Consider the following 11,998-nt stretch of genomic DNA (forward strand, 5'->3'; position numbering starts at 1 on the left):
CGGTCAGGAAACCAGACGCATTTGCACCCTGCCATGAACAAACAGCCGAGGTACAGCTAAAAGCCGAATGCGTAAGATGTCTCATTGGTGCTTGAAGCCAAAAATAGGTGTTATCGGTGTCTGGATGTTTGTGTTTGTAGCGGGAAGCGTAACGAGAAGTATTACTGTACACATGAGAATGAGAAAGTGAAAGAAGTGCACGTAGTTCCGTTTCTCGGTGATGCATATGCCATCTATTGACCTTGTCCGTGTAGTGATGCCCATGTACCTCTCTCTACCTACAGCTTCGAAGCCGGAGATCCTTCCAGGGCCTTCGTCTTCGCCTTGTAAATCTTGACCAGCTGCCTTACCCCGAGGTCCAGCAGGACGTCCTCGGAGCCGCCCGGGATCCGGGCGCCGGGGACCTCGCGGTAGATCATCTCGGCGAGCGCGCCCTGGCCGCTGCGGGTGTAGCCGTTGCCGCCGAAAAGCAGCACGGCGGTGTCGGCGCACTCCTTGAGGACGATGCCCGCCTGGGCCTTGAGCATGGCCGTGAGGCCGCCCAGCTCGCGGTCCGCGTCCTCCTTGGGCATGCGCGTCATCTGGTACGCGAACTGCTCGACCCAGGCCCACTGGCTCTCGAGCAGGGCGCCGGCCTTGGCGAGGCGGTGCCGCACCACGGGCTGGTCCATGAGCGGCTTGCCAAAGGCCTCGCGCTTCAGCACGTACTCGAAGGCGGCCGCAAGCGCGACGCGCGACGTACGCGTCACGCCGACGGCGATGGACAGGCGCTCGTGGTTGAAGTTGGTCATGACGTACCGCATGCCCATCCCTTCCTGCCCGATCAGGTTGTCGACGGGGACTTTGACGTCGTCTAGCTCAATGTACGTCGTCCCCGCCGAGATCTGCCCGGACACCTTGAGCCGCCGCATCGAGACGCCCGGATAGTCCTTCAGCGGTACTATCACCATGGACAGACCGGCGGCGCCGGAGCCCTCGGGTCCTGTGCGGACAGCCATGCTGGCGTAGTCGGTCCAGATGCCGTTGGTGATCCTGTATGTGCATGTTGTCAGTCTTGGATCCTATCCACAAAGTTGTATCGATCTAGTAATGAAAGAAAATGCAAACCATTTCTTGGTGCCGTTAATGATGTAATGCTCCCCGTCCTTGCTCTTGACGGCCGTCGTCGTGATATTGGCGACATCACTGCCGGCGTCGGGCTCGGTAATGGCGATGCAGCTCCGCTTCTGGCCACGCAGCAGCTCGGGCAGGAAGCGCTCCTGGGAGGTCCTTGCTGCCGAACTTGACGATGGGCGGGACGCCAAAGGCCATGCCCGTAGTAAGACTCCCGCTGGGGCCCGCGAGGCCGCTGCGGGCCATCTCGTCGGCGTAGATGACGGCGTGCAGGTAGTCAAAGTCCTCGACGCGCAGCCCGCCCAGCAGCTCGTGGATGCCGAGCCGCTTCAGCCACTCGACGGGGAGGGGCGCCGGCAGCGCGGGGATCAGCATGCCGGCCGCGGCGAACTCGTCGAAGACGTGCGCGGGCACCGTCTCGGCCCGCTCCCATTCTTGGGCGTGCGCCAGTAGGTGCTTCTCGATGAAGGCACGGATGGCGACCTGCCACTTGCGATGGGTTTCCTGGTAGATGGGCGAGGGCAGGCCCATGAGCCACGGCGGCTCGCTGAAGGGGACTGCGGCAGCCATGACGTATGTGCGTTGGTGGTTGTTTGGGTATGATTTTAGACCAAGTTTGCCTATGGATTCCCAGTGGCTCAGGTCAGATTCAAGCAGAACTCTCTCAGAAGGATTTATTCTTGTCAGATACCTGGATGCTCAATGTTGTTTGCTTAGAAGTGCACCACGTACATATGCAACTTCATTCGGGGAGACGATAGTCAGCCTGCCGTTGTAAATCGTCTTTCACCACGGAGCTGCCATGCACTCTTGCTTTCCACAGGCTGGCCTACATGCGGGGGAAACCGAGGTATTGAGATTTGGGGTGGTTGACCACTGCAACTGCAACTGCAACTGCATGTATGGGGATGAGGCGGGAGGTCGATCTGGGGCTGGAAAATTGGAGAAGGCAAAATACCCCGAAGTTCGAACCCCTCGATCTGCACAGCTGCCGAGGTACTCAGATCTACTACGATTTCACTTCATGTTGCATTTCTGCTCAGATCTTGTCCTCGTTATCATTGTTCTTCTCTTTCCAACTGACCGAATTATGCACCAATCAATCGTGTTCTGTCTGACGAGATGCAGGTCTACGAGTCCGTCCGACCTAAGCTTACATAAAGTAGGTACCGATATCGATGATACAGACAGACATGCGTATGTCTGCCGCCCAAGTGACGCACCAAGTGTCAACAAAACCTCAATACTCGCTAGTATGACATACTGATATCGAAATGCATGGTTGCTGGCTTCAGCAAGACCGCCTGGACAAATGGTGTGTTGCCCCAAACGTCGGCAAGTGCCAAATGATTCGCACAGGCGGGACCGAAGCTCGCGTGCCGTTACCTCTGATCACACAAACCAGAACCTGTATACCAATATGCTCTAAGACAACGGGGCTTCCGACGGATCACAATTTGTCCCATCGCTGAACCCCGGCTGCCGCGTCGAGGACTCCGAGCAAACGGCCCTTGTCTCGATGGCAGACGGCCCGATGCTATCCAGCTCTGCCCGGGCCCTAACGAATATTGTATCGCGTCTTGGGAACCTATCTGGAAGGCATGATACCCTTGCACTTTTTTGAGAAAAGTTATAACCCAGGTTTCTCGGAGTCGCCTTGGAACATGCCACCCTCGTCAGTTTCCCATCGGTGTAACCTGGGGAGTCATCATGCCATTCGGGCCTGTCAGCGCGTCAGCAACGCCCTTAGATTCGTCTTATCGTCGTACTTAGCACAAATAAGGCCTTCAAGCACAAGTGACTTGTGCTCCTGGTCCCGGGGCAATTCGAAAGATATACCTCGAATCGGAAGCAAGGTTTGTTGTTGATAACACCCCCATATCCGGGGAAAGGGCTGTCAATCCCGTGTTCATGTTGTCACCTTACCCATCCATGTATCACGACTCGGGCCAACATCTATATCGCAGATCTTCCCGATGTGGGTGCATGAATCATGATGTAGTGTTCGAGCTGCGACATAATTAGTCGGCCTATATGTGATTAGTCCCTTCAGGTGCTAAAGTCCCGATTGGTTGTACCAGGTGGACAGCTTCTCGAAAAGGCATCTTTCTTCAGCCCCAGATGAGCCAACCATGAACGCCGGTGGAGCCGAAGTCGAAGAGACTGGCTGGGACAGAGCGAGCATGGCTGACACGCCAGGCTTGAGATATTCTCGAAGATTGACAGGTCACGAAACATACTCCACGGTCAAACGCTAAGCCCCGGGCCCATAGATCGTGGTTCCCCAGAAATTGTCAATGAGACAGGGAAGCTTTGACTGAAAGTTGGGTTTGGCCGATTTGCTGATGAGACCAACTAGGGGGGCTTGTGATATCGTCCTACTGTCCTACCGGTGTTCCCAGCGATGGTATAAGGAAAGAGAAGAGCAAAACCGGAGCTATGCCCTCTTTTGGTGGGGGAGCCAGTCAGGTCCATCAAAATGTCTAAGACGGCAGCTGGTTCTCCAAATCGGCAAGATGCGTGAGACAAAACCAACGAAGGATGCTGGCTGGCCGGGCCTCAGATAGTTCAATGCACATCTTGTTTGGTTGGCCGTTGCCATTCAAGCCGCCTAACCTACATGTACCAATTGCTTCCCGCGTACAGTAGGTCAGTGCATAGCCCAAGGTCTCGAATGAATTAGCGGGTACACTGTATATGTAGAGATCCGGTCTTTGCAGATCATCGTGAGTTTTAGTTTATAGTAAGTAGGAAGAGCCGCACCATGCAATAGTGGTCCAACGCGAGCCACACACCATGCCCCGAATACATACAGCACCCCGCCGTTTGGCCAATGAATAGGCCGATCCACAAGGCTGGGAATTGCCAAGTAATTCGCTAGCACCACCTAGCAATATCGCATCGCATCGCATCGCATCGACTTGGGTGGTTTCACTGGAGCCGATACTGGTTGGCTATCGTCTCAAACACGTATTGGTGCCTAACCCAGAAGTCCCACTTCCCCCATCGACGGCAGTTAAGCAGCAGAAGATGGGCCAGCCACTGGTAGACGGGCCCCTGTCCTGCATGGACGGAAATCAATTGGTCTCCTATTTTCCTTCTTTTCTCCTGGCCCTTTGGCTGATTGGGGATATATCACTCTGGTGCGAGCGTGTAAAGAGAGCAGCAGCCATGTGCATACATGCATACCCAGCACTACTGTGCAACGCAGCTCCTGGCGTGTGGAATCTTGTCCAATATCGGCGATTCGGGCCTCGTTTGGGTGGGTACTGCATAGGAAGTGAAGGCGGCAGGAGAGCTGATTGATTAACTGCAGGGCCCGCTGTCATATTGCTAGCCAGAAAGACGCCCGGCTCCCTAGCAATTCCCAGATCGTGGACGGACTAGGGCGGCCGTGATTGGCCCAAGCCTCGGAGTGTGATGTTCCCAATTACCCAGTCAAAAGAACAAAACGCAGAAACGGAACGCGTGGCGCCCCTTGGCCTGTACCTTCAGCACACGCAAAGCAAATCTGCTCGATGCTGCTTGCTTGCTTGCTTGCTTGCTTACTTCTTTGACCTCTCACAGGCTGTGTGCTCTGGAAGAAGCCCTCGCCGACTATTGGGGTCTCACAGCAGGGAGGGAGTTCAGGTTCATGTCATTGGGGATGGGATGGGGTGTACAAACAACATTGTTTCCCGTGGGGGTCTGTGTGACGACACTGCTGATGGGTAAGTATGTATGGCTCTCAACATTGGCATTGACCAAGCCCTGTTCTTGTTTGCGTGAGCTTCCTCACTGCTTGCAGCGAGAAGGTCGTGTTGTGGCATCGCTAGGGCTAGGGACGGGCCTCGATCAGTATGAGCCGGCAATGCTCCAGTGCTCGTAGAATTATGCATAGTTATACTGGCATATTGTAACCAAGGTATAGTAAGCATGGTAAGGTGGTAAGGTGGTAATTACAGAGCAGATGTGTCAGCATATGCTCCCATGCAGAACGCACACCAATACAATGTGCGGGCTATGTACGGGCTAGGACGAGGACGGCTGCCAGACAGCGGGCAAGCCAGCAAGCATCACCCCAGAACGCTTGGTTTCTGCCAACGTGGGGGAGTGAGGGGGACGCAAGGGAAAGTAAGCGGTAGACGAGTAGACCCATTCTGACCAACAAACGAAATCAGGAAAAATACAACCGTTCTCTCCCCCCTGCACATAACTGCATGTGTGTATGAGATGTGACTGTGACTGCTCTGTTTGAAGATATCGTGTAGTAGAGGAGGAGGGACGTATTGGGAAAGTGCATGCGGTGTTCATCCCGTTGCTACATACACACATGTATGATGAAGGTCCAATCCCCTCAACATGATCAATCCGAAAGACGCCATGGTGGGGTTGATTGATCTGAGTGGGCTGAGCCGCATCTTGCTTTGCTGCATGGCCATCCCGGGAGACTAGGGAGACCAAAATCATGTGCGCCGAGAAAGGAGGAAACGGAAAAGTGGCGTTCTTCGTCGTCCGTGTCGTCCCTCCCAGCTCATGCTCCAAAGTTTCGTTCGCTGCTGCTCAGCCCTTTGGTCCTGGGGATCACCAAAAGGGCTCGGCTCGGCTGGGCTGGCATCTCGTGCAGATCCAGATTCCACCAAGACTCCTGCCCACATCTCAACGCCATAACCCCATGGTGTGTGTGTGTGGTGGGATGCAAGAGGACAGGTTGATGACGGGCGGGCCAGGTTGCTGCGTCGTGGACGAATAAGATAATCACCGCACGACACTATTGTATGTATGTGTATGCCGGTTGGGTTACTCGCTTATTCACGTTTTGGCATATCGGCAGTATATTTATTGTATGCACATTAGGTACATGGTAACATACATGATCATGGATGATGCTCCCTCCCTCATGGGCGAGACCACTGGTCCACTGTTCCTGGCTTTGGAAACAGCTGCATCGTAGAGTTAATATGTCCCAAAGCGCATGCATCCTGCACCTGTAACCATCTTGCATCCCCAGGATGTGATGCCAAGGTTGTACTCGATTATCGAGCCGTACAGCAACACGGCAAGGAACTGTAAGCAAGCTCCTTGTCCCGCTAGGCTAGGTTTTGGTTGGTTTGGCCACAGGATGATGCCAACAACCTTCGGAAGTTTGTTGGACGGCGTATTATATCAGTACCTTCCATGTGGGCTGGGTCGATAGAAATGGGGTCACCGATATACTCGACGAGCGAATCGGGTTGCTTTCCACGACGGTCTGGTCTCTGGGTGTCGGGGTCAGCTCCCAAGGAAACTGAAGCGAGCAACCGCGAGCTCCACCACCAGCATCTTCCAGCCTCCAGCCTCCAGCCTCCAGCCTCCAGCCTCCAGCCTCCAGCTACCTTGCTCGGCCTTTGGGGATCTTACCATGTAGTGCCGCAAGCGCCTTTGCACGGCTTGTGTCGCTTCTTTGCGCATCTTTTCGCAAGAAAACATACGATTTGCTGCATAAAGTATTCGATAGGGTGCTTGCTTACGGGGCTTGCTTCCCGATGCAACGAGGCGCACGCCTGTACAGGACCCTGCCGCGTAGGGCTTGGATACCGTCGAGACCCAGATTTGGCATAGTCTACATCCAGACTGGATGGATTTGGCATCTGTTCTAGATGGTCACCAGAGTCTACATTTCCGAATAAGCAGAAACGTGGGGATGGCGTCGAAATAAGTGAAGGGGCGTTTGCTGTCAGTGTCAGTCAAAGGGCCTCGAACAGCCCGAATTCGGCGCAAGGTGTGCTCTACCCAAGGAGTTGGGAGTCGATAATGAGGGCCGGAGAGTCGGAGTCGGCGTTGGATTGGTGGGTTGGCGGGTTGGCGGGTTGGCGGGGTAGGAAAGGAGGCATGGAAGTCAAGTAGAAACCAATGGGAAACAGTTGTGCCAGGGCTTTGGAACATGTACAACCATGTCGATCCCAGCAGCGAGGAGCTGCCTTTATCTTTGGGGTCTTGCTCTATCAATGATGCATGCATACTTAATATATTGTAGCCATGTTCGCTCACTTGTGCATGCATATGTAGACTTGCTACGCACATACGGCTGCGACCTTTAAGTCCGTATAGTATAGTTGATGTGCGTACGTACGTACATACATGATACGCATGCCTAAGGGACCCGACTGTTGAGAGGAGAGGAACCGCCTGTTCTAGCCTTTGCTAAGGCTGAAACGGTGCTGGCCTTGGTATTAGCGTTATAGCCCACCCCTTCCTTGCTTGGCATTGCAGAAGGATGTGTCTACATAGAACAGAACCTCCGAGGTTTACACCCCTGCTGACAGGTCATGTCCATAGAAAGGCTGCCGTTGTAAATCGGGTGGTTATCTCTCGGGACGGCATGCTTTCGAGGCCCCCGAAGACGCCGAGGGCCTAGGCTCCGAATGAACTCTCTCGAATTCGCTTATATGTGGCGGCTAGGGTTTTTGACATCCAGTGTGTGCTATCAAGGTGAATCAAGATGGTTAATGGGTGCCACACCTAGACAGCTTCGTTGCATGCTCCCTCCCGCATGCGCCTGGTCAATCAATCCCTGTCGACTTTGCTCACCGGTCCAGCACACGGTAAAGCCATGCAGACTGTTTCTACAGCCTGTGCGGTGTATTCTGGCACAGCCTTCTTCTATAAGAGGTCGTATGGAGGGATATACATATGATAAACTGGCTGCTCTCTATGGATGTGAGTGGTACCGACTCCAAGTCAGTTTCCTCGACAAGGCTTGCCCAGGTTGTTTTTTTCAACATGCGCACCACTTACACTGGCAAGAAAGTTGGCTCTTTTGCCCACTAATAAAATATGTAAGCTATCCAGACCCTCAGGTGCTTGGGAATTAAGCAGTAGGACCAAGCCTTGTATCCAAGTATGGCGCTTAGTCCCCGCCTTCGTGCGAATTCTGTGCGCCGGTTACGCAGACCACGGGATGGAGGGTGTAATGAACGTCACAGGTCCCAAGCGGCGTGTCAATAGGGAGGGAGGGCTCGAGCATCAGGAACGAGCGTATTATGAGTCTGTTATGTTATGCTGCAGGAGGCTGCCAACTTGGTTCCTTGACAGCAACGACAGCAGCGACAACAATCATCCTTTCTACCCACCATCCACCGGCTACTCTGTGCGCCGTCGACTTGATTGGCACGATAGCCTGTTTAAGAAAAAAACAGATGGCATACGGCCAATCGCTTGCGAGCAGGCATTTCCCGCCAGACGACTCGGGGGAGTGTGGTGTGGGTGTGCCGTGCCCCTCCCCTCCGTCGCCCCGAATCCTCACTCTCAAGCACGTTGGATCACCACCCACCCACCACCCTACTCACCACCATATGCACCCCTAGAACGGGCTGCTTCTCTCCAAACGGCGTTGCACGTCTCATTCCCCTTTTGAATTCGCCTGCAACGGGCCATGAATTGATTGGGACACCACATTTCTGATTCTGTATGGGTGGTTAGAGGAAGATGCCGAATGCAACTCTGCCTCTGGGGTGTCTATCACACCAAAATTCTGATAGAGAGAAAAACAGGGAGGTGGTTGTCCCCTTTTGGATTACGCCCCCCCGGGGAATTCAACTGGGCCATGGTAGGTGTGTACCTACAGTACATACCTGTCTCGGCCCACGACGCGATCTACCACAGGATATGTAGAGTCCGTATGGACTTGGCGTCTTCTGACATCCAACCCCCTTGGGCCTCTGTAAGCCACATGGTAAAAGCACACTTTGAAACAGTCTTTCGAGGCAAGGCCCGGACCAGTAGGGGAATGCTTGTGCCAAACCTCCAGACTGCAATCTGGTAATGACGCATTCTACCTACCTCAGCCCTAGGAACCTCCATAAGGTATCAAACGACTACAGAAATCATCAATGTTGCAGAGACGGCATCTAGCCCTCCCCCCTTCTCTTTCCTACCTCCTCCCTCTCTCCCGAGTTAGTTCCTTTCTAGCGTTGGTGGTGTGCCGTATTATTGAACACACAGAGTTCAAACCGACAAGTAACCTAACCTAGCGCAGCAGGGTCGCCCACTCACTGGATTAAGAACCTCGCATCACAAGTATTCTTTGAAATACTCCTCCTGACCGTAGTAGCGACTCTGACAGGTAGCCATTTAGAAGCCTTTCCCGGCAATCAGATGCAATGGGAGCGGGACTTATTTCCCGCTTTTTCCTTTAGACTGCTGTAACGCATGCACCCGGCAGCATTAGTGCGTAGATACCAGCTATCCCGTCGAGTCCGTTCGAAGTTTGTACCTGCTCTGCAGCATTAGGCATCAGGGGGACTCAGGAGCGAGAGCTGACTGGGACAAAGACAAGACAAGGACAGAATTTCTGCATAGAAATAGCGTTCTTTTCTTTTGTTTCGTCTTTGGCACCATCCATGCATGGCTTCTCCGGGCGGAATCAGCAGGAACCGCGGACCAATGGGGCTCATCTTCAAAGTTGGCGGCCTTGTCTTTCGAAGCACGAGCTTCCAGTTGAGTTGAGATCAATCAATGTTATGTACATGCAGTACGAGCTTTCAGGATATACCCCGGCTTATGTACCTCACCTGCCTTGCCGGGTACTTAGCTTCGAGAAGAAGAACAACGAACCTATTGAATTCTTTACCCATCTTCAAGGCCCCCGTATCTGCGATGTCTACACATATGTGTTGTCGGCTTCTTGACTTTCTCGAAGTCTCTTAGCAAGAGGATGGATGGATGGATGGATGGGCGGACGGGTGATGAGATGTCACTGATATCTGATGCATACACATACATAGGCACACTTACAGCGATTCGGCGGACTTATCGTTACGTGGCGATCGTTGGGTGTGCGTGTGTTGTGTGTTTACCTCATGTCAGTTATGGGTTGGCTACCTACCTAGGTCGACAGCAGCCATCGTAGGTACGGTAGACTTGATTGATAGCCGGTGCATCCATTTGTCATCCCCGGCCCCAGCAAGACATGAGCCGAGCAAAACCTAGCTTGGCAACCCCATGTGCAATTGACCACTGATGGCTCATCAATTCTCGACACACTACCACAAACTGCACCCGGCTCGGTGGGTGGTGTCAAAGGGAGCGGCCTAAAACGACGACTTTGGACATGCTTTTACTTTTCGAACGTACAAGCGATATCCACCCTCGCACACCACCCACACCCGCGCGCCGCCGAGAAAACTGACAGGCATGTTAGCAGGACGGGAGACAAGACAGCAGCAGCCATGAGTAACATGGTTTGGCGAGGCCCGGATATTGGAGAGCAAGGCGATAACAACAGCCGACAAGCTCGAGTGGGAGGTACCATACCATACAAGAAGAGACAGGCAGGCATTGCGGGCAGGCAGGCAGGCAGGCAGGCTTGCTGCCAGATAGAAAGGAAGTGTGTGTCCAAAAGCAGCGTAGTGGAGGACAGATACAGACAGCCAAACAGATAGCATCAAAGGTGCATTCATTCGTCGTCGTCTTCTTCCTCCTCCTCCTCCTACTCCTTCTCTCTCCTGTCCTGTCCTCGCCTGTCCCTCGCTTTTTCTACGTGTAATCCTTGTACCAAAGCTACTGTACGCACTACCAAATATACCGGCGGACTTTGAACCACACCATCACCCATCAAGACAGCCCAGCCAGATACCCTCTCTCTCCCTCTCTCCCTCACACACATACACACACACACACAAAGAGGTCTCAACCCACTCACCCACACCCTCCCAAAGGCCGCCCGCCCGCCCATCAACTCACACACTCTCTTCCTTTGTCCTTCCCACCAACTTCCGACCCCCCTCCAATCCTATTACCCAACTTTTAGGAACGTCCCCCGAAATTTCGACAATCCTATCCCCCCCAGCGCAACTACTCCTTGCATTCCTCTCTGGCTGCTTGCTTGTCTTATCGCGTTTCGTTCCCGGGCATCGTCGCCCTTTTACCCCATAATTCCTCGAGTCGCGTCTCAGTCGCCGAGACATAACTGCATCGTCGCAATCCTTTGGCGCGCCCACGCACGCACGTACAACTGCTGCCGCCACCATTATTACATACCTACCTACCTACTCTTACTACTTGGCTTGACTATTGCTATCTGACCCTACCTGCCAGTCAGTCCGGGCGGGTTTGGTTGGTTGGTTAATTGATTGACTGATCCATCATTGATCGACTAATTGGAACTGATTGACGCACTGCCGCCCAGCCGCTTGCTGACCCAGTTTCTCATTTCCATTTACCCTTTCCCGTACCTCTTTTTACCACTTTCAGTCCCATCCCCCCCCTCTCCCCCTCGCAGGCTCTCTCACGCACACACACCCCCAAGACGAAAGGACGCAAGGCAAGACCCGGCTCCAAGCTTTTGGTTCTTGGTGCAGGTCAGCGCACGCGCGCCGGCTTATCCCACATTATTGATTGATTGATCCCCGTACCTCGACCTAAACCCAGCCTACTACACGACTACTGTACTGTCCTGTCGCTGTAAGCCCGTACCTACATACAGACCTGCGCCGCCAACCCACTCATTCCTGCGAAACAAGCACCCGCCGTCTTCTGATCAGCGCGATCGTCATCGGCCTTTCAATCCATCTTCATCCACTCAACTTAGCAACCGCATCGTGTCGTATCAGCGCCTCGACTTTTCCCGTCCCATCCTGCCGCCGCCCAAACGTTGAGTCCATGCCCCACAAAGCATGAACAGTGAGCAGAGTTCGACGTTAAGTCCCGGCTCCAACAATCCTGTGAGGTCTTCCTTCAACGCGACGGCGTTGACGTCGAATCGCGCCAGCCCGTTTCCCTCGTCGATCGCGACAACAGCTTCGCCAAACGCGACCACCACCAAATCCATCACCACCGCTGCCATGGCTGCACCGGCCTTTCTATCGCACTCGCAACAGCCATTCAGGTCGGCCGGCATGTCGGCCCACTCCCCTTCACGCTGTCC

At 53.8% G+C, this 11,998-nt stretch overlaps 3 protein-coding genes across 3 annotated transcripts; 1 reads left to right on the forward strand and 2 right to left on the reverse strand.

Moving 5' to 3' along the window:
* Window positions 1-278: 278 nt before the first annotated feature.
* On the reverse strand, window positions 279-1,683 carry PG997_011165 (short-chain specific acyl-CoA dehydrogenase mitochondrial precursor; the record flags this gene model as incomplete). Its single annotated transcript, XM_066815480.1, has 3 exons — window positions 279-1,032; window positions 1,108-1,259; window positions 1,288-1,683. 3 exons carry the CDS (start codon window positions 1,681-1,683, stop codon window positions 279-281), a joined length of 1,302 nt encoding a protein of 433 aa, XP_066664770.1.
* A 3,877-nt stretch (window positions 1,684-5,560) lies between these two features.
* PG997_011166 (uncharacterized protein) lies at window positions 5,561-6,046 on the forward strand (the record flags this gene model as incomplete). The annotated part of the gene is made up of 2 exons (XM_066815481.1): window positions 5,561-5,772; window positions 5,950-6,046. The coding sequence occupies 2 exons, from the start codon at window positions 5,561-5,563 to the stop codon at window positions 6,044-6,046; spliced, it is 309 nt and encodes a 102-aa protein (XP_066664771.1).
* A 5,634-nt stretch (window positions 6,047-11,680) lies between these two features.
* Window positions 11,681-11,971, reverse strand: PG997_011167 (uncharacterized protein; the record flags this gene model as incomplete). Its single annotated transcript, XM_066815482.1, has 1 exon — window positions 11,681-11,971. One exon carries the CDS (start codon window positions 11,969-11,971, stop codon window positions 11,681-11,683), a length of 291 nt encoding a protein of 96 aa, XP_066664772.1.
* Between the last annotated feature and the right edge of the window lie 27 nt (window positions 11,972-11,998).

This window comes from Apiospora hydei (genome assembly GCF_038363865.1).
Source record: "Apiospora hydei strain CBS 114990 chromosome Unknown utg000008l_segment0_segment0, whole genome shotgun sequence".
Taxonomy (NCBI): Eukaryota; Fungi; Ascomycota; class Sordariomycetes; order Amphisphaeriales; family Apiosporaceae; genus Apiospora; species Apiospora hydei.